Source organism: Lepidochelys kempii, chromosome 11, assembly GCF_965140285.1.
Source record: "Lepidochelys kempii isolate rLepKem1 chromosome 11, rLepKem1.hap1, whole genome shotgun sequence".
NCBI classification, from domain to species: Eukaryota; Metazoa; Chordata; order Testudines; family Cheloniidae; genus Lepidochelys; species Lepidochelys kempii.
Genome location: NC_136390.1, coordinates 23,847,676 through 23,870,093, shown reverse-complemented (window position 1 = coordinate 23,870,093; position 22,418 = coordinate 23,847,676). Strand labels below are relative to the sequence as shown.

The 22,418-nt window shown below is 37.7% G+C and overlaps 1 protein-coding gene across 5 annotated transcripts in view; it reads left to right on the top strand.

Annotated features, from left to right (window-relative positions):
• ZEB2 (zinc finger E-box binding homeobox 2) overlaps nucleotides 1-22,418 on the top strand; it is a 131,591-nt gene that overhangs the window by 106,950 nt on the left and 2,223 nt on the right. For 4 of the 5 annotated variants that reach the window (XM_073305411.2, XM_073305412.2, XM_073305414.2 and 1 more), the window contains 5 exons: nucleotides 2,270-2,458; nucleotides 3,160-3,374; nucleotides 5,803-5,911; nucleotides 7,268-9,237; nucleotides 11,285-11,465. In XM_073305411.2, the coding sequence (XP_073161512.1) occupies nucleotides 2,270-2,458; nucleotides 3,160-3,374; nucleotides 5,803-5,911; nucleotides 7,268-9,237; nucleotides 11,285-11,465 (2,664 nt within the window). The remainder of the gene's footprint in view (nucleotides 1-2,269; nucleotides 2,459-3,159; nucleotides 3,375-5,802; nucleotides 5,912-7,267; nucleotides 9,238-11,284; nucleotides 11,466-22,418) is intronic. The other variant, XM_073305415.2, reaches the window with a different exon arrangement.

Sequence of the window (22,418 nt, the reverse complement as noted above, 5' to 3'; positions counted from 1 at the left end):
GTTTAGCCATAAGAATCCCATTTAAATCAACAAGGTTTATGTGGCTAAAACACCATCCAATGCTTAGGAAGCTTCTTTTTTTAAATAAAAAACTTATTTATCTCAACATGGTAAAAGAAGATTTGATTTGATCAGTTCAATGTGTGGTGCTTGCATAGTGCAATGATGGGCCAAACCAGCTCCTCAAATTCAAACTCCTTCAGCATTTTAGAATGGCAGCTGAATAACAATCTCACTCATTCATCAGCCACGTTGTCCATCTTCAGTATGGCTGATGTATATTGGAGAATGTCTGGGGAAGCTTGCACTGCAGCTGTACATCCTGCATACCTGTTCCAAGGATAAACAGAGGATTTTTATCTCTTGCTCAGCACCTTTCATGGGCCCGGTCTTATTTTATCCCAGCTGATTTCATCCATTGCTAATCTTGACCCACATTTAGGGACACCACTGTGTTTTTAACTCATTCTCAGCAGGCTGTACATTGAGGAAAGACGCTGTATAGTCAGGGGAACTGGAAATTCTAATTGGCTAGAGCCATGAGATTGTTGCCAGAATTACCTCCATCTGTAAATTATATCAAGGCACTTCCTGGGGTATATGGACAGCAAACGAAACTATGCTGAACTATCATCTTGCATTTTGACAAAAAAAAATTCTTATAAAAACTGATTTTGTTTGTTTGTTTTTAGGTAAATTTGATATATTTTATCATTTCTCTCCATTATCCATTTCTTATAACTAAAATATGGTAAAATTCTACTTTGGGGAAAACAGAAATGTTCAACTGTTTTACCAAGGGCAAAATTTTCCACATTCAGAGAACACACCACTCTTGCCTGCAACTTCCATTTTTGTAGAAAAGTGAAAAATTGAGGCAAAGCTGCTAATGGTTCAAAAACACAATGGACTTGGTTTGTTTCTCACTCATACTGGTTTTGTACTGTCGTAATTCTTCTTGGGCCCGATTCTTCTGACCCACTAGTTTTACACTGATGCAACTCCACTGCCTTCACTGGAGTCATTCCTGATTTACGCTGGTGTGAAGGAGAGTAGAATCATGCCTGTTTTACTTTTGACTGGTTCATGAAAAATCAAATATATGACAATTTTTGCTTTCTTATTTGTCCTACACAAAAATACATTAAAAATGTAATTGATCGTAAACTATTCATTTAATTTATGGTCAGTTAAAAATAACTATCTGAAATTCACTGCCACCGTTCATTGTCTTTATTTTAAAAATTAGAGAAAGAAAATGGTCTATTTCCCAGTTCTCCTCTGGTTGCATTAATATTTGTCTGTAATGTCCCAGACTTTACAATATTCAGATGCTGGGAGAAGAAATGCATGTTGTTAGCAACAGAATATTTTGTGGTTGAGAACATATTATATTTCATGGACGTTGCACGGACAATAAAAAAATAGGTTTACATTTTCAAAAAAAAAGCAAAACTCCAGCACTGACTGTAAAAGTGGTTTTAGGCTCTGTATCCCACTTATGGGCTGGAAACATGTGGTTCTATTTGTAAAATTGTACAGAGCAACACATTTTTTAAACAATGTGTTTTCCCATTGTAAATTACCCAGAGATGAATTTTCCAGGAAGAAAAATAAGGTTGATGTTATGAATTTTAAAGAAAGTAACATTTTGTTCTTGTATAAAAAAAAATAAAAATAAAAATAAAATGGCACAAGACAAGGCAGTTTTGAAGGGGTGATTGGTTGTGTGCTTCACTACTCACAAATTACAGACCTACACCTGTGAGGTGCTGAGCACCTTATGCAGAGAGCTGAGCATCCGCAATTTAGTAGGAGTCAGTGGGAACTGAGCAGGAAGAACAGATAGAGTAGAGGTCCCTAAGGTCTCAGTTCTGCAAGTTACTCTGAGCAGGTGGACTCCTGTACCTACACAGAGAGCCACTGAATTCACAGGAGTTCCCTGAGGTCCAAAGGTCCATCCATGCAAAATAACTTGCAGTATCAAGGCCCAGTAGACTTCTGCTTCCCTGATTCATGAATGGTCTCATTTATGTAATTTGGCCCAATCCTACTTCCATCAAAGTCAATGGCAAAGCTCCCATTGACTTCGTTAGAAGCTGGAGCAGGCCGAGTGAGACTAAAGTCTGCAGCATCATCAGGCTGAAACCACAGACTTGTAGCTCCAGCGCAAGTGTCAGCATTTCTTGCAAACAACCATATAAACTTACCCAATCTTACAGGGAAAATGCACTCAAAACCACTTCTTTTTCCCTTCCCCCAATTTTAGTTAAGAATGCAAATTGCACGTCGGACTTTGAGGAATATTTTGCCAAAAGGAAACTGGAGGAAGGAGATGGGCATGCAGTCAGCATAGCAGAGTACCTACAGCGCAGTGACACAGCCATTATTTACCCAGAAGCCCCTGAAGAACTGTCTCGCCTTGGCACTCCAGAGGCCAATGGGCAAGAAGAAAATGGTGAGGCTGTAATTCATTTTTAGCCACTATCCTGACTTCTTGCAGCTGTTGCAATTATAAATGCACTACATGCCTGGGTGTTTACCTTAAAAATTGAAGAGCAGCTGCAGAGGCATGGAATTTCATGAGCAAATATTGGAACTGTAATTTTAGTGTATTGTGATTTTTTTAGTCAGCAAATTATTTTGTAGATGAAGAAATAAAGAGCAAGAACAATTAAAGCTTAATTTAAAAAGGAAAAATGCTCTCTCTATGGTTTTAAGTTTCTGAACTATTGAATTTTTACATGAGAAATTTAGGATTATTGACCCATAACTCTCTTACTTCTCGATGAATAATTCAAAAAGTGTCCATGAGAATGATTTGGCCGGTGTCATATTAATATAACAGGTTAAAATGGAATGCAAATCATCAATTGATTGAGAAAAAATATTTCTTTGTTTTTCAGCTATTTAAGTCTTCCAAAAAGCGAGAGTAAGGACTTTAATTAATTTTCTAGCACAGTACAAAATGATTCATACAAGTTTGTTGTGGGTGTGGAAGGGGACTGGTGTGCTCTGAAGCCAGTTTGAAATGATGGCACTCTAGTGTAGCAGATTGCAGTGATTCCTGTCATACCATCCTGGGCAATAAGCCCATTAGCTGCCATTGATTTACTGACCTTTTGGCCTGCTTCTCTCTCTCTTGTCTCTCGGCTACAGACCTGCCACCTGGAACTCCAGATGCTTTTGCCCAACTGCTGACCTGCCCCTACTGCGATCGGGGCTACAAGCGTTTGACATCACTGAAGGAGCACATCAAGTACCGCCACGAGAAGAATGAGGAGAACTTTTCTTGCCCTTTGTGTAGCTACACGTTTGCCTACCGCACCCAGCTCGAGCGGCATATGGTGACGCACAAGCCAGGGACAGATCAGGTGGGGGGTTGGTTTTAAGTGATTTCCTTCTATAATAACCCCTTAGAGAAACGATATTGCTTTGATTGGCAATCATTATTAATTTTTCATGGCATTTTGAAGATGCAGATCTTTTAATGGTAATAGCTTTAATTGAGGTCTAAATGATTTTTTGATGGTCTCTTCTAATATGATTTAATAGTCTTATGTTCACGATCGAATGAGTGTGTTAATTTCTAATTTAGAAATTTTATTTGCACTTTAACTTGACTTTAGTTTCGTTTTTATGTTCCTCAAAAAGTGAACGAAACTGTGGTATTTTAATTATACAGTATTAAACATCTCAGCAATTTTAATTCCATTTTTCACCTAGTTTTACTTCTCAATTTTTGCGAGTAGGATCTCAAAGACATAGTAAAAGATCTACTAATATTTTTTTTCATTATTTTTGAATAACCTTTTCAAGCACATAAAATTATGCATATTTTGTATTCTAGTTTTTAAAATAAAATTACACATTTTTAGAGTAAATCTTTCCATAAAATGTATAGATTATGTTTTTTGAGTATACCAATAACATATACACACATTAGGATTGCAGTATCACTGTAATTTATATATCCTACCAGTATATCTGTTATAAATCAAAATGATTTTTCCTTGATATGATGAAAGTAATCTTACAACATTACTGCTTTGCATTATTTAGTTCATTTCACAATTACATTTAAGCCAATGCTGTGTGTCTTGAACAGGTGACTGAAGCAAACTGATTACTCAAAAGGACTGTATTCCAAAGCTTTTTACAAACTATACGAAAACTATTTCTTCTGTTATAGAGAATTACCTCTGATAACGGGTGTTATGGAGTGTTGTAATAGAAACTCAACTGGTGTGTCTTAAACTTAAATAAATGAGTGTGTGCATGTGTCAAATTATATAGGCCTTATACCATATTAATTTTTCTGAAACAACTAAAAATCATAATCAGCTATATATCTTTTGATAGATTTTTCTCAGCGTAAGGTAAATTCAGTTAGGCAAACATACATCTTCTAATCATGCAGTTTTGCAATTAGCATTTTTAAGAGAACAGTATCTCTTCCTTGATCTTAAATCAATATAAATGATTCTGGTGCAGTTTCTCAGATCGCTTCCTTTTCAGGGTTTTCTGGTAGGCAAATACATTCTCATATACAATTTTTTTAATCTAACACAATCTGAGGATTTTCCCCCCTTTTGCTTTATATTATTAAAAACACTGGGTTAAAATTCCTAGATATTTATCCAACATAACTGTCTGAAATTTCACATGCAAGAGTCTGATTGTGTTGGCGCATTATGAATGGTAGCTTTGGTGTTGAAAAGTCCCCTCATTTGCTCATGGCATTTACAATTAGTAAATTAAAATGATTGTATCATATTAACAGTGGCACAACTAAAGTTTATAGTAGTCCTCTGAGGGCTATGGGGGGAGACAAAACAGCTGTTGCTGTTTGTTTATGCAACTCAGCAACATATGAGCGCTGGTCCCTCAATGGCGCTCGGCGGGCTGGGCTCTGCTTGATCTTTGAAGGTTGCTGCTGTTTGAACAAACCTCCCTGTGTCCCATGTAACACCATCTGTCTCACTAGGAATGTGGGAAGATTCAGCACACCCTAGCAGTTGTCATACCGTTTCTATGCTGTCTTTTTTGCAATAGGCTTTTGTGTCATTGCTACTTGAAAAAAGCTGACCTCCTACCTTGAGCATCCAGAGTGGATGACTGTATTTTTTTTCTTAATTCAAAGTCACAGTGCTTTTCTCACTTGTTCAAAAAGGTCAGCTGTGTTTGATTATATCTTTATGCTGCTTTTAACTTGTCCTTTCAACCAAGTTCTCTCTTGTTTTGCCCCTACTCCTTAGCACAGCACTGGGGGGGAAGAGAACCCACCATAAGAAAGGTAGCTGAAATCTTTCCTGCTGGTTTGTGATAAAAATTTTCCAGCAGCTACAGCTTCATGCTGAAGATATTGTTGCTTATATTTGATAATGAATGAAATCTGATATGTAATACTGTATTTTCTACTAGTGCAGTAAACAGGATTTTTAAACAAGAGGCATTCCACATGTTTAGAAGACACTAGGAATAATAAGAACCACAAATATTTTTACAGATCAGTTTCTCTCATCCTGAGATACCTTAAAGCAACACATTTCTGATGAGAGACTTAGGAAATAATTCTAAAGCAAATATTGAATGCTCATATGAAAGCACTTTCGCATTTGTTTCGGTTTACTGCCAACATTTTGATTTTTATTGCAACACTGATGAGACATATAAATGTACGTGCAGACCTTTTGGTTTGCCTGATAAGTAGAGAGTTAAATTAATTTTGTTTTTTTTTTTAACTTGAAAACTCTTGGTTCCTCTTGCATAAAATTCATATCAGAATCTTTTCTCTCCAAGCACCAAATGCTGACCCAAGGAGCAGGCAATCGCAAGTTCAAATGCACTGAGTGTGGCAAGGCCTTCAAATATAAACACCATCTGAAGGAACACCTGCGAATTCACAGTGGTGAGTAGCGGAGGTGCTGCTGTTCTCATTTGCATTTTGTTTAATTAGCTGAGTTTTAAAGATTGCTTAAAATTTACACAGTTCTGTTCGTAGCTTCTTAGAGATACTAAGGTATTTCATAAAAAATATCTGACTCATTCTCATTTATCATGCTGTTAATAGCATGGTCTTGCTGTAAGATTTTGATATAATAACGCTTGTTACAAAAAATAATAGATCCTTTGTTATGCTGCTTGAGTTCAGAGGAATTCAGAAATTTTTGTTTAGTTGGCTCTTGGAGGGATCAAATTTTTAAAAAAATGAAAATGCCCAAGTGGAAATAAATGAAATATGGCTCATTTGTTGGGATAATGGACATCTGAGGAATGACTCATATTATATTGCAAGCTAAGGCATTTTTTTTCTATCTAGCTATCAATCTACCTATTTAGCTAGGCTGGCGCCTGATCCATAAATCTAATCTTTACAAGGTGACCCTTTTGTCCACACAGAGACCTGTTGAGCTCTTCCCAGCCACAAAGGTCCACCTGTATGGATGTGATTACTGAATCAGGACCCAATTTTTTATACAGTGCCCATCCTTGTAGTATCTGAATGCATTTTTGAGAAGGCTGAATTGAATTTAAGCTTTATGGATTTGACTGCACTACTTAGCAGAAGACTTATCTACATGTGCCAAATAATACAATTTTTCAGTCAATCTGGTGACTTTCAGGCATTGTATTGTCAAATGGGAAACAATGATTTATAATTGGCCTCAGAAGTGCTAAGATTAAGGCCTTACACCTAAACTACAGTGCACATCATTAAAAACTCACCTATCACTTTCCAAGCTATCTGCAATAACAGTATCATCTACTCTTAGAATATGTGGCACTAAGGAGTGACAAATGAGTTTTAATTGTGCCCACTGTATCTAGGAGGTGACAGGGCTCTACATAACCAGAGTCCCCATGTATACATTCCTTTAGCAGCACATGTAATGCCACTAATAGCACTGCATCACTAACAGAACCGCGACAGAATTGCTTGGCTATCACAGGCATGGAGTCAGCCAGGTGAGATCACTCCCATTTTGCATAAGTCCCCACAAAAGCTAGGATCACCTCGAAACAAGAAGATTCCACAGAGGTGATACAGGGAGAGGTGCTGGGCTCAGCCATGTTCATAGGATTCTTAGGCACCCAGAATAAGTAATCAGTGGGGTAGGATCGTTACCTCTCTCTTCCTATTAGCCAGTGGCAACATCAATATCTATTTAAGTAAATGTATAAGATCAATTGTTATAACAGTAACAATAATAATAATAATAATAATAAATAATATATTAATGTTTGGTTTTAATTATCGTTTTAGGTGAGAAACCATATGAGTGTCCAAACTGCAAGAAACGTTTCTCCCATTCTGGCTCCTACAGTTCGCACATCAGCAGCAAGAAATGTATTGGCTTAATCTCTGTAAATGGCAGAATGAGAAACAATATCAAGACGGGTTCTTCTCCTAATTCTGTATCTTCCTCTCCTACTAATTCAGCCATCACACAGCTGAGAAACAAGCTGGAGAACGGCAAACCACTTAGTATGTCTGAGCAAACAGGCTTACTGAAAATTAAAACAGAACCACTAGATTTCAATGAATACAAGGTTCTTATGGCCACACATGGGTTTAGTGGAGCTAGTCCCTTTATGAATGGTGGACTTGGAGCAACCAGTCCATTAGGAGTTCATGCTTCTGCTCAAAGTCCAATGCAGCACTTAGGTGTAGGGATGGAAGCACCACTACTTGGGTTTCCTGCAATAGGCAGTAATTTAAGTGAGGTGCAGAAGGTCCTACAGATTGTGGACAACACGGTTTCCAGGCAGAAAATGGACTGCAAGGCCGAAGAGATCTCAAAGCTGAAGGGTTATCACATGAAGGATCCATGCCCTCAAACAGAGGAACAAGGAGTTACTTCCCCTAATATTCCACCAGTGGGTCTTCCAGTAGTGAGTCATAATGGTGCCACTAAAAGTATTATTGACTATACATTAGAAAAAGTCAATGAAGCCAAAGCTTGTCTCCAGAGTTTGACCACAGACTCAAGGAGGCAGCTCAGTAATATTAAAAAAGAGAAGCTGCGAACCTTAATAGATCTGGTAACTGAAGATAAGATGATAGAGAACCACAATATATCCACTCCATTTTCATGCCAGTTCTGTAAAGAAAGCTTTCCTGGTCCCATTCCCCTGCATCAGCATGAGCGTTACCTGTGTAAGATGAATGAAGAAATCAAGGCAGTCCTTCAACCTCATGAAAACATGGTTCCCAACAAACCTGGAGTGTTTGTTGATAAGCAAGCCCTCCTGTTGTCATCAGTACTTTCTGAGAAAGGAATGACTAGCACCATCAATTCATACAAGGACCACATGTCTGTACTTAAAGCATATTATGCTATGAATATGGAACCCAACTCTGATGAACTACTGAAAATTTCCATTGCCGTTGGCCTTCCTCAGGAATTTGTGAAGGAATGGTTTGAACAAAGAAAATTCTACCAGTATTCAAGTTCCAGGTCACCATCACTGGAAAGGACCAGTGCCAAGGCGGTGCTGGCTGCCACTAACACTCCCACTAAAGACTCTTTGTCAGCCAGATCTCCAGTAAAGCCTGTGGACTCTATAACTTCACCATCTATAGCTGAACTCCACAACAGTGTTACTAATTGTGATACTCCTCTCAGGCTAACAAAACCTACACATTTTACCAATATTAAACCAGTTGATAAATTGGACCACTCCAGGAGCAATACTCCTTCTCCTTTAAATCTTTCTTCCACATCTTCTAAAAACTCCCATAGCAGTTCTTACACTCCAAACAGTTTCTCCTCTGAGGAGCTTCAGGCTGAGCCTTTGGACTTGTCTTTACCAAAACAAATGAAGGAACCCAAAAGTGTTATAGCCACAAAGAACAAAACAAAATCTAGTAGCATAAATTTAGACCACAACAGTGTTTCTTCATCATCTGAAAATTCAGATGAGCCGCTGAACTTGACTTTTATCAAGAAGGAGTTTTCTAATTCAAATAATCTGGATAAAAGCACTAACCCAGTGTTTGGTATGAACCCATTTAGTGCCAAACCTTTATACACAACACTCCCACCACAAAGCGCATTTCCTCCGGCCACTTTTATGCCACCAGTCCAGACCAGTATTCCTGGGCTGCGACCATACCCAGGACTAGATCAAATGAGCTTCCTACCACATATGGCCTATACTTATCCAACTGGAGCAGCTACTTTTGCTGATATGCAGCAAAGGAGAAAGTTCCAGCGGAAACAAGGATTTCAGGTACATAGTCATAATTGGTTTGTTTTGAAAGGCTATATTTCAGTATCCCTTGTCATGTCCTTTTATATAAAAAGAATAGTCCCCAAAGTTAAATGAAACCTTTCCAACAGACATAGCAGAATTTTAGCTTGAACTTGAAATTGAAAAGTATGGTGGGAACATTTATTCAAAACAGAAGAAATATGAACACATTTAATGTTTAGCTTTTAATTTCATTAAGGTTATATTTGTCTTCCATGAGAATTTTATATACCTGACAATGGCCCAGAGAATCCTCATTGACAGAAAACACTGCGCTGTACCTCCATAATGGCTCTATACCACTAAAAGTCCCATAGGCTCCCTAGCACCATGACTTCATTGGAACTGCTCTGCCTGGAAGTTCCCCCAGCTCATGGCAGCCTCCAAGACCCACAAGAAGGGTTCCATATTTTCTTAACTAGTTTCTATGAAGCCAGAGAAGGGACAATGTGTATCCCTACCTTGGCCCTGCCTCAGGCCAACCTACACCTCCCCTCAGCCCATCCAGTTCCCATTACTTACCCCTACATTGACTTACCAGACAGAGGTTTGCAGGAGGGCCAGAAATGGAAAGGAATGGTCTGTGGAAGTGGCACCTGAGCCTGCCCATTTCCATGTAAAGTCCCCTCCATGTTTATATCTAAGGGGCATGATTTGGGTTACATTTGTTAGTTCTTGGGTATGATCCTATATTCCTTTCTCAGGTAAACTCTCATAGAAGTCAATGAGTAAAGGGTATATGATCTGGTCACTTAGGTACTTAGGTGCCAAAGGGTTGGTCTAGACTAGAGAAATCACTGTCCTCTTCAGATATTCATAGTGTGTAAGAATATACATGTGTGTATGTATTAAAATATAATGTACACAGTTTAGTTAAATGAGTTTAACTGATTATAGATGAATAAGTTTTTACATTTGTGGACATTCCCCTATGACCTATTATGCTCCATTTGTAATTTTACTAACGATGTCTTATAGTTTCAAATGTGAAAATCAGGTATGGCTTAACGTTATAGCCTGTAATCCCTCTTTGCACAATAGGAGCATAAATAGCACTGCACCTCCATAACAGCTGTTCCACTATTCCAATTTACAGTACATCTGCCCTCTTTCTAAATGTATTTAAGCCTATTTAATCTTCTCTAATATTAATTAGTGCAAACCTAGTCTAAGAAAACTGAACTGTGTGATAGCAAATGGAAATGTATGTTATCATGCAAGTTTGCACTCTCTTTGGATCAAGACAAAATAAATATAAAGAAATTTAATAATTTACTGATCCACATTCATTATTGCTTAATGCTGAAGGCTATTTTAACATAGATAGAACATTGATAAAAAGTGTTATTAATATTCCCTATTTCAAATTACAAAATTAAATATAAAAATATAGCTTGAGGCCTTTAGTTGGGAGACATACATTTAAATGGATTGCATAATAATAACATTTTGTACCTAAATATAAAATTCAATTAAAATCTTTCTACAGATACAGAATATATCTACGGTTCAGTGTTTTGACAGAAAAGATCTTTAGTTGTTCCTTACATTTATTTCATAAAAGATATTAAAATACCTTTTATGATCTTTGAATGTAGTTCTTTACATTATCATTTCCTGCTCCCTGAAATACTTAGCATCTGTATCGTAAACACTCTCTGTTTAGATAATTCATACAGCTTCTTACTACACAGTGTTCAAAAGAAGACAGAGTTTTCTAAGGCAGTTAAAGACCAAGAGGGACAGTGAACGAAGCAGATGTTCCTTGGTAGCAAGGTCCAGTCCTGTAAACATTTTCTACTGGGCATAGTTATTATCATGAGTAGTCCATGAGTCAATGAGACTAGTCATGGTATTGAGCACTGTGCTTGGAAGTTTTAGCAGGATCAGGCCCCTGCTGGTTATAATTTTAAGTCTTATAGAATAGCTCCCTAATTCTATATACTGTAGGAAGACAAGATGCAGCAGTAAGCCACAAAATACAGGAAGCACAGTGTTTTACATAAACAATTTGGTTACATCGCAGGGAGAATTGCTTGATGGAACACCAGACTACATGTCAGGCCTAGACGACATGACAGACTCTGACTCCTGTCTGTCCCGCAAGAAGATCAAGAAGACAGAAAGTGGCATGTATGCATGTGACTTATGTGACAAAACATTCCAGAAAAGCAGTTCCCTTCTGCGACACAAATATGAGCACACAGGTATGAATGCCTTAAATGTGTAGTTAGACTTTCATTGCATGTTGTACATTTCATAATATTTAATGAGTACACTTCTGTGACATAAGATGCAGCATATGCTGAGACTTTCAACAAGGAAGAAATAATGTGTTTTGCTTAGCTCAGACTGACTTTTTTTCTTTACTTGTTTATTTGTTGTTTGTGCTTTTTTGTTTTTGTTTTGTTGCATCTTAATATCTTTTTTGCTCACCCCAAAATACAATGTAGAGACTATGAGCCCAATCCTGACAGATCTTGTCCCACTGAAAGCAATGGGAATTGAGGGCACTCAGTAGCTCACAGGATAAATCCCTGTATTAACAAATTTCAAGTAAGGCTGGCCCAGTTGCATAGTTAGAGAATGAAATTTGATATATTACAAGGTCTGGAATGAGGAATGATATTGTTGTATCTTACTCAGGATCTTATCCCGTACCATTTAAATCAATAGAAAAACTCCCTTTGCCTTAATGTAACGTGTAAAACCTGTCCCTCAATGAGCTATTTAAAGAGAGTAAATCCCTCTCATTGGCCTGGGATGCCTAAAGGGAAGAGAGGTTGCATCTTACTTTTTCACTTTTTACTGCCTCATTTTATAGCAATTGTTAACTATTTCCAAGTGCAGTTGGTATTGACTACAGTGAAGAACGGGTGGAGGTTAATGTAAAATGGGACCCTAAATAAAGAAGTATGTAAAAGCCCTTCAGTCCCCACTTACATTGGCCATGATAGACTATATCTCCTTGAAGATGATCATTCCCTTGACTTGAGCCCAGGGCAGAACTGGATTAGGAAATGAAAAGCTCACAGAGGAACACACTTTAATTCAAAATATTTTGGAAAGAAGAAAAACAGGAATTGGGCTCCAAAAAACAATACAAACAGCTAGTTACATCAGACAACATAAAAATGTGATATCAGTTACCATGTTTCAGGAAAGATGCCAACCTCTAACTGCTTAGGGTTAGGAAACTTTTACCTTGGCACAGTGCTTCCAAAACATGAGGTTTCCTGCTTTAGGAAAATGAAATGAGTCGCACCTTCCCATTCTCCTTCAACCACACTATGTGTGGTTAAAAATCTACACACCTCAATTAAAACATCTTCCATGTCCCCACACCCTTGGCTAGTACTTCATGCCCCCTCCCCTCACACACACATATTTCGGGAAACCCATCTGTAGATCTTTATAATGTGATACCTCCTCTCCTTTCTTACCTGCCTTGAGGAGCTGTAAAACAGTTAACAAGTATCAAGATTTAAAGTATCATCACTGGCATCTGAGGTTCCACCCATTGAAATAAATTTCACCTCAGAGCTAGTGTATCAAGCTCTCTGCAAACTCAGGCAGACCTTTCTGAACTGATTACACTCACTTCACATTTTGAAGGTTTGTTTCACAGCCGTAACAGCTGGAGAAGGAGTTTTCTTTAAAATGAAACCTAAGCCTCTGGATTACAATTTAATAGTCTGTCAGCCCTCTGCCCCATATCCTTTGCATTTTCTTGGGGTGGTACATCCCACACTTTGAGAAACATTGCCTTATAGGCAAGTATTTTTACAATTGTTCATTATGGGGTTTCTAGCATCTTCCTCTGAAGCATCTGGTGCTTGAGCATCTGGTGCTTATCACTGTCAGAAACTGAATACTGGAGTATCATTAGTCTGATCCTGCATGCCAGTTCCTATTGTCCTAAATCAGGAGGACTCATAATAAAGACAGCAAACAGTGGGGTAACATTACCCTCCACCCTACAATCATGGTTCTGAGCCTACAGAGATGCCCGTGGTAATCTTCTTAAAGCTGCAGGTAAAAATAAAAAGGAATTTGAAGAGACATTTTAGAAAATGCTAGTGGTATTGTTAAAACTGAGTTATAAAAAAATTATGTTTTAAAAAAACTATTAACGTTTGTCATGGAAATTTAGCGTCTGAGGAACTGATGGTGCCTTAGATAAATTTCAGCCCCTTGTGATCAGTCCTTCTTACACTTTAGTTCTAATTTTTTAGCTAAATCCCATACAGAAAAATAGGAGGGAAGTTAAAATGCACATGGGATTAGGAAGAAAATTAAAAGCAACATTCTGGACCCAACTGGTTGGTTCATTGCTGAAAATGAGTTTCACATTGCGTTATTCAGATCAAATTGTTTATTCCATATAAGAAGTGTTGAACACTTTACGTCCCTGCACCTCTCCTTTCCTGAATTATTTTATTACAGCCATCTGCAAACATTATGGTTTACTACATGACTACCGTAAAGCTCTTATGTTAGAACTGGCCTTCACATATATCGGGATCTGGACATATGGTCCAGTCCCATAAAGTTGGTAGTCCATAAGGTAGACAGACGTACAGTGGAAAGGCTGAAAATTTGACACATTGAAATGCAAGCAGTCACACTGATTTTCAAAATTAACTGTTTGCAAAATCAAAAATATGTTCTGGTATATGAAAAGGACTACCTACTGCCTTAAGAAACAGTGTCCAATTATAGGGTAGTAACTTTCCTCTCATAGAGTAGAATAATAGAATATCAGGGTTGGAAAGGACCTCATTTAGTCCAACCCCCTGCTCAAAGTGGGACCAAGCCCCAATTTTTGCCCTAGATCCCTAAATGGCCCCCTCAAGGATTGAACTCATAACCCTGGGTTTAGCAGGCCAATGCTCAAACCACTGATCTATCCCTACACCTTCTCCTTTGCTGCTCTGCTTCTCTTGGCTTTTCAACTATATGTCTATCAATTTTATGGGATTGAGCCTTATGATCTAGAACATATATATGGTATCATATGGAACACGGCAGAACTACAGTATATCAAAGCTCTAGTGGCATTTACAGAGAGGAAGGGGGGGTCTTGTGGCAAAAGCGTAGATGCTGATGCTATGAGATCTGTGTTCTCTCCTGCTTTGCCTCAGACTTCCTCTGTGAATTTGAGCAAATTACTTAATTTCTCTCTCATCTTCTCCTATCTGTAAAACAGGGAGAAATTACACCAGCCTGCCTCTCAGGGGTGTTGTGAATCTTAATTCAAGCACACTGAAATCCTCTGATGGAAGTTGCTATATCAAGTGCAAAGTATTATTATGAATGTATTTTATTTTATGGAACTTCCAAACATCATATTGTACAGGGTGTGTGGAAGCTTTGCAGACCTTGATTTAGCCTGGCCTTAATAGCTCATTCACTACCTTTGGAGGCGTGCAGTAATTGAATTTTACGATAAAGATGACGTTTACAACCACTGTGATTCAAAAGAAATCCAAAATTGCAAAGTTTTTCTTCATTTGCCCATTTTGTTAATCTAAGTGAGTTTCAAATTGTTTTGATACTTTTGGAAAAAGCTATAGTTATGAAGCTACAATTGCATCTTTTAAGATATATGAGAAATTTCAATCTGTGTTTAAGGCAAGACACTTTGTACTGCACTTAACTTCTACTTCTGGATTCTGGATCATTATAACAGTCGGCCAAAAGTTTTCAATTTCAAAAATGTAATGAAAATTTTTCACAAAATGTTCCTCTTTTTTGCCCATCTCTAATCTTTATCCCTTTTACTTCATTTAAAAAATGTCTTTTGGGGCAGTCAGAATGCTTCCTGACCTTCCTAGAGTAACACAAATAGAGAACCCAGTTTGTGAATATTTGATCCCTTCTGAAGTTTGCTATTGGATTCCTATTTTATTTCACTTTCCCAGATAGTCTCTTTAGAATGGTCTTGGTGCTCTCTTATTACAGCAGTTATAGCCATGAGATGGCAGGACATTTTTATAAAACGTAACAGGGCTAAACCTTAATCATAACTGATGGGCTCATTTTACCTGCTGACACATTAATCACATATATTATCTATTGATGCTGTTGTGTTTGTCTGAACCTATACTAAAAATCTGCAGGTTGTCAGGTCTCTGCTTTATTGTTTGATCAATCAATGAAATCTTTCATTATTAATACCTTTCAGATCTATATGGTATAACCAGAGGTTAGCCAGTGCTAGAACAGTCAGATACAGTGGGCTGGATACTCTGATCTGAAAAATTTACTGTCCAGGCTGACTCTGGAGAATTACCCAGGCCAGGGGAAAATTCTGTAGGAGTAAAGTTAGGGAAGGTAGCATAACCACACTGTCTGTTGCCAATTACCTCACCCCACATTTGGCTGGAGGAGAAAGAGAAAGTGTTTTTGGGGAGGCCTAGGTAGCTCTTGGATGTCGGAGTGGAAGGGGTATGTGATGGAGCTGAGCTTCATAATGCCTGATCCTCCACTTTTATGGAAGCAGCAGAAGCAGCATAGGTTAGAGTAAGCCCCCTGTGCTCCAGCTTTTGTCAGGGCTGAGGATCAGACAGCTAGAATCAGCTCCCTGTGGCTACCACTGTCCATTATGTCCAAGTGCAGCTCGAATGTAGTGAAGAACTGAGGCCAGAGAGACTACAATCCATAATTTTGTAACTTCTGAGATATGTCATTGCCTTTCTGAAAAACAATTTTGGATAGGATCTGAGCTCTGTAAAATGCTGCCACCTGTAACTTAACTTGCACAAAGAGGACTCGTGTTATTGCTGAATGAATTGCATTGGTTCTCCCAGGTTTATAATATGGTACACATTTTGGGACCAGTGTATCAGAGTGCCTGTCCTGGGGCCAGATTCTTGACTTCAAAAGGTTGTTTGACTTCAAGTGGAGCCATGTGTTCATGTTAGAATGAGAGCCTTTATAAGATCATAGTTACTTAAAATCACCTGACACTGCTTTGTATTTAGGTTATAAATAGAAAATTATTATAGCAAATGCTAGGTAGCACCGTGAGTTAGTGCTTCAGTTTTTCTCCTCTGGAGACATGGAAACAGACCCTGACTCTGGTCACAAGTTAAAATTAGTCAGGTAGTTTCATTCTCATTCTCTTTTGTTTATAATATTTAACCATAACAAAATTCAGTACAATTGTCATTTTCTGCTGTGGAGAGGCCCAGAACAGAAATAGTAGCAATCTTGCATTATAAGATAGCTATTATGAGGGTGAATGTGCATATGAAGAGCCACAAGACTGAATAAAGAGTTAGAAAACCTGCCTTTTAGTGATAGACTCAAGGAGCTCAATCTATTTAATTTAACAGAGAGAGGGTTAAGTGTGACTTGATTACAGTACATAAGTCCTACATGAGGAACAAATATTTGATAATGGGCTCTTCAATCTAGAAGACAAAACATGATCTAATGGCTGGAAGTTGAAGCTAAATAAATTCAGACTGGAAATAAAGCTTACATTTTTAACTGTGAGGCTAACTAAACATTGGAACAACTTACCAAGGGTTCTGGTGGATTCTCCATCACTGGCAATTTTAAAATCAATATTGGGTGATTTTCTAAAAGAGATGCTTTATTTTTGGAAATTCTATGGCCTGTGTTATATAGGAGGTCATACTTTTCGGCCTTGGAGTCTATGAATCTTTTATCTGGAAATCAACTTCCAGTACTTCCAGGTATCAATCAGGTCAGAAATGCTGGATGGAATTATGCTTTCTTTAAAAAAAAAAAAGTGGGCCTGAAAAAATGTGCATGCTCTTTGTTTTGAGTGGCCTGGTGTCAAAGATGGGAATCCCAGGCAGATTTGCACAAACCAATTGGCACAGAGAGTAAACATTTGTCTTCAGGGAGAGGGATCAGAGTTTGCATCCCAGAATTCATCATTAAGGGTGAAAGAGGCAGTGTCATCATGGCAGATCAGCAGGTAGGGAAGATTATAGAGGGTATGATAGAAGGAGTGCTAACAGAATGGGGCTTCCAAAAAATAAAGGTCCTTGGGTAGCTGGGAACCTAGCACATGCCTTGTTCTGAATACCAGTTTGGTTTGATTCAAGTTTAGGGGGAAGGTTAGGGTTTGTTCTGGCTTCATCACAATCATTTCACCACCAATATGAATTCTTTGGCAGAGCTGCACAAGGAAACCTGCAGTGTGCCTGCAACACAACAAAAGCTGGAAACATTTTTTTTTTAATCCTACCTAGGAATCCCGAAGCCTACAATTGCTGCTTTGTATTACATCATATTCTATTTTATTGCTTATATGGGCTGATGAGGGCCTTATGGCTGGACTTTTACTTTCATCCTTTTCTTTTCCACTGTATATTTTATTAAGGCCTCTTTTTTTTTTTTTTTTTTTTTTTTTAAGCTTTCATGCTGATGTTTTATTTCCAGATTGATTCTGTAAACTAAATGTTGTCCTGGAGCTTAGTAGAAAATTAGCTCTCTCTGGATAGTATTCTGAATTCCCAGGTCAGGAGTTTTCCTTATTTAGAACTTGATTCATACAAATTAACATGCCATTGAAAGATTCTTTCACTTCACTCAAATACACATTTAGTATTCCCCATTTTATACTCAAATAATGTAAAAAATAGGTAAATTGTGTGCTTGTGAATTTTTTTCTGGAGATAGGTGTCTTCTATTAAAAACAGAACAAGTATGGCCTGGGCAATTATATATAGATTGCATTTATCTTGCACCTTTGACCCGCTCACTGTACTCTGGCCTTTAATCCATCTCTGCCAGGACTAACTCTAAAATCCACCACCCCCCACGCCACGCCCCACGCCCAAGAAGCTGCCTTTAAAAAAGAAAACAAAAATGCCACAAAAATGTTTCCTTCTTTCGTCTTAACTGAGAAATTTCTATTCTTCCCCCATCCCCTTGAAAAAAAATTACATTTGCCTGAGTCAAAAAAAATGGTGATATTTAGTCCAAGACCAGTTACAGATTTAAGATCTGAAGTCTCATAACTTTGCAGAGCTAGAAATAGGAGCTCTCTACCAATGACTATGGCAAATTCAAGGCTACACAGCACTCATTTTTAGACCAAAAAAGTCCAGAGATACTGGAATTTTAGAGATTTTTGTGTATAGAAATGCAATTTTAGGCCATTTTTAGAAGCTTTTCAAACAGATTAGTTGTAATTGTATCTGTCTGTAAACTGAACACAAGTTCCTAAGGGGGCCAGTTTTTGCAGATGGCAGGATACAAAAAAAAAAAAGTCCAAATATTTGTTTTAAATCTCTCTAAAACATTTATGAACTCGTATGACTGTAAAATATGTAGCATATTGGTGCACAGTGGTATAAATGTTTTATTGGCATCCATTTACGTTGATTTGCATAACTCACAAGTAGCTTCATCAGCCATGAATAATACAGATCATCTCAAATAAGTCCCAGTAAAAGTGCTTAGCGTTGGGCCTAACTGTACTCCCATCGAAGTCATGACATTATACTACAACACTGTCAGGTATAGTATATTATCTAGATAAGAGAGAGAGACTGTACTTGCAGCCTTCCCCCCACCACCCCCCACCCCTCCACGTGTGTAACAAAAAAACCCTTCAATCTTATTATATGGCCTATTTAGTCATAAGAGGGACTATGCCCAAATGATACTTACTTTTTTCAAATGGCTGAAATGTTGAGGTTTGAAAAAAACCTGATGCAAATGTACAGTAATCTGATATATTTTAAAATATTTGTATTAACGTTGTAACAGCTGCATTCTATGCACTGCTAAGATATGTTGTGCGGTACGTCATCAAAGAACTTTGTACCACCTGTCATCTTCTACTGGATCCAAATTTCATGTGTTTGGAAGGACTTTAATATGGATGTAAATGGTAGACAGAAGAGTTCTGCATAGTCTTTCTGGCAATAAATTAATGTACAAAATAAGACATTTTACCTTTTAATTTCTAAATTAATTTTTAAAATAAATATGGATTCTTCCAGGAATTCTAGTTTTGTGCTGGCTGAACTTAGTGGAGTATTTGTTAAAGGGAGGGGGTAGAATGAAACAGGAGGTACAGTGTGTTATGAGCTACAACAGTCAAGAAGACTGTTCGTGTGAGTGGCAGTTGTAATAAACTTACAGGACCTAGAATAGCACCAGACAGCAGGGAAAGGTGGACTGATTGGAGAGGAAGTGGGAATGGCTAGAGAAGTGGCTTGGAGGGAGAATTGACTTGTGTTTGATGGCAGCTAAGATCACCACAGTTCAGGCCAGGCAGGTTGGGCACAGTTGGGAGATCGAGGAAGGATTGGAAAAGGAAGGACCATATTGAGTGGCTCAGGTAGATTAGGGATTTCAAAATAAAGAAGGAGCAGGAACACTTATGGAGAGGTAAAACAGCCTGTGATAAGATTTGGGTTGCCGGAAGGGCTGCAACATGTTGATCAGAAAGTGAGATCAGCACTCGGCTAAAAAGACACATCAAAACTAGAGTTGCGCTGAGGAGGTGGTGTATAGATGTGGATTAGGTTGGGATTTCATGCCAAATCATAGTTTGCATACAGATTTGATAGTGCTGAAACCGATATTATAAGATTTCCACCATCTTGAATAAGATTTTGTTCACAACCAAACCAGAATCAGAGAATAGCCTTCTTCTGGTTTTGGATTCAGTCCAAAGCCAAAGTCAGTGGGGCATATTCGGAGCTGGAGTTTCAAATCCAAAACTCCAGTGAAACATAAAGGCATTCAGTTTCTGAGATTTTGGTTTTGATCTTTGTTTAGTCATAAATAACAAGTAAAATATTGTTGAAATACCTACTTGCAGAATAAACCATAACGGCCAAATACTCAAATATTTCATTCATATTTGGGTTGAATTTTAAATTCAGCTGTAAAGGAATAAAAGAAATATCATTAAACCCTCAAAATATGTGCATGAACTGTTTAAAACCCAGAAGAAAAGATATTTAGACTTCAGCCTGAACTCCATCCATAACTCATCCCCCAATTTCCTTGTCACTATTCTGTTCCTTTTTGTGGTTTCTCCTGTATCCTCCTTTCTGCCAGATCTCTCCAGATAGGGACCTTTCATTTCATAACATAGGATTTTAGGATTCCTAAAGCATTCATTACAGCCACACCTTATTAAACTTAAACTTCCACAGTAGAACTGAAGGGCAGCTGCAACTAGGCGATACAACATTAGCACAAGCTCTGGTCATTCATTCTAAGACTCTTGTTCAAGTAGTTTTTATGTCTGACCTTTTCTCTTCTTGCATTATGTCATTGACTACAAAATAAAAGAGAACAGATTAAATTCATAAAAGCACAGCTTCAGTTTTCCTGGAAGTTAAGATCCTTCAATCCTCCTCAAACATTTTTCTGCTTCCGACTAGATTTCCTTTCCACTGCAATGGTCTGTCAATGAGAGTATCCCATCTACCCAGAGCCTTAGCTCACAACAATTTTCTTGCCTGCCATCCCGTACACATCATACATCACCACATCTCATCTGTGGTTTAAATATATTTTTATGCTCAGACTATTAGGTCTTTATAGTTTTTGTACTGCATCACTCTGTCTCTTTCTCTCACCCTTCCACACAACACATGCTCTTCTAAGAGGTAACAGTTGCCCCACTTTAAGTTAGCTCATGGGCACAACTGACAGGCTGCTCAGGCTCCAACTGTGTAGTTTATTCATGCTCTGGTCACATACTACATCACCTCAGTTTTACAAATGATACTGAAGAACAGGTATATTCAACTAGTAAGACAGCTTCTAGTTATCTACATGTATATGCACATTAGCATGGCCTTTAGGCACTGAATAACAATATTAAATATATTTAGTAATTACTAATTGATGTTTTGTATATTTTTACAGTCGCACAGTTGAACAACACTAAGCTTATAATTTGACATTTAGAAAATGAAAACCAGGCTGAATATACTGTTTGATTTTATTTCAGTATTCTGAAATCTAAGTTGTTTGGTGGTAGGTCTTTACCCAGTGTATGCACCATATGTTGTGTCTGTATGTCTTCCTATTTCATCATGCTTTTCTGAATTTTGTCCTATGGCATCATGCTGACAAGTATTTCTTGTCAGCTCTATTTTGGAATTAAGCTTTAAGCATGGCAGCTATGGAAGGTGTTGAAGGCATTCCAGTACTATTTGTGGCCTGGAATCAACCAGATGTGTTTTAGGGTTGGCATTGGTTTTGAGTTTCAAACATTGGTTAGAAACTGCCTGAAATGCCAAAAGAAATACTGTATTCTGCAGCTGAAGAGTACTTTAGCATTCAATGTGTAGCTGACATCTCATGGAAAACTTTTGGAAAAAAACTCTACTTAGAAACACTTCTGCTTATATGACTTTTTTTTTTCTATTTGCTCATATAGGACAAACCGTCCAGTCCTTGAAGTCAATAGGAGTTTTTCCTGAGTAGGGCTTGAGGTTTTGGGCTCTTCAAATTGTAATCATCTTTGTTATCACAGTTGGTTGCTGTGTATGTGATCATTATGGATCCTGCTCCCTTTGTCCATGGCAAAATTCTCCTTGACTTCAAGAGCACTAAGTCCTATGTCACAAACCTTTCTGTTATTGTTGCTTTTAATATTTTCAATTTATATTATGTACTGAGTCCAGAGTGTTTGGTGCTGTACAAATATAGAGGAAAGAATATTCAATTTAAATCCAACACAGGCAGTTCAGACATATAGCTTACTTAGGCAGAAGGTACAGTACAATGTCAAAGTTGTGCTGATGTTTTATTTTATTTCAGGGGTGGAATAAGAAGCAGTATTTGTTTCTCTATAGTTTGTTAGATCCTGTTGCATACTCCCCTCCTGAAGTCAAAATCATGTGTTTGTGACATAGCAATCAATTTCGTAGCAACTAACTGTGATGTCACAAAGGTATGACGATGACTTCCCATTAAGCATAAGCAGCATGCATAAATACATCATTAAGAAAGAAATGTCTTCTTTGTATGATAATATCCTGAATAATAAAGAAGAAGGGAAAATAAATACTGAATGTATGAGATACAGTCAGCAGAATTATTTATAAATAGGATATTTGTTAAACATTTTCATGGGTGTCAGCTGCTCTCTAAAGCTGCCAGTTTTCCATTGATGTTCTGTGAGTCATTTTCTTTATTAT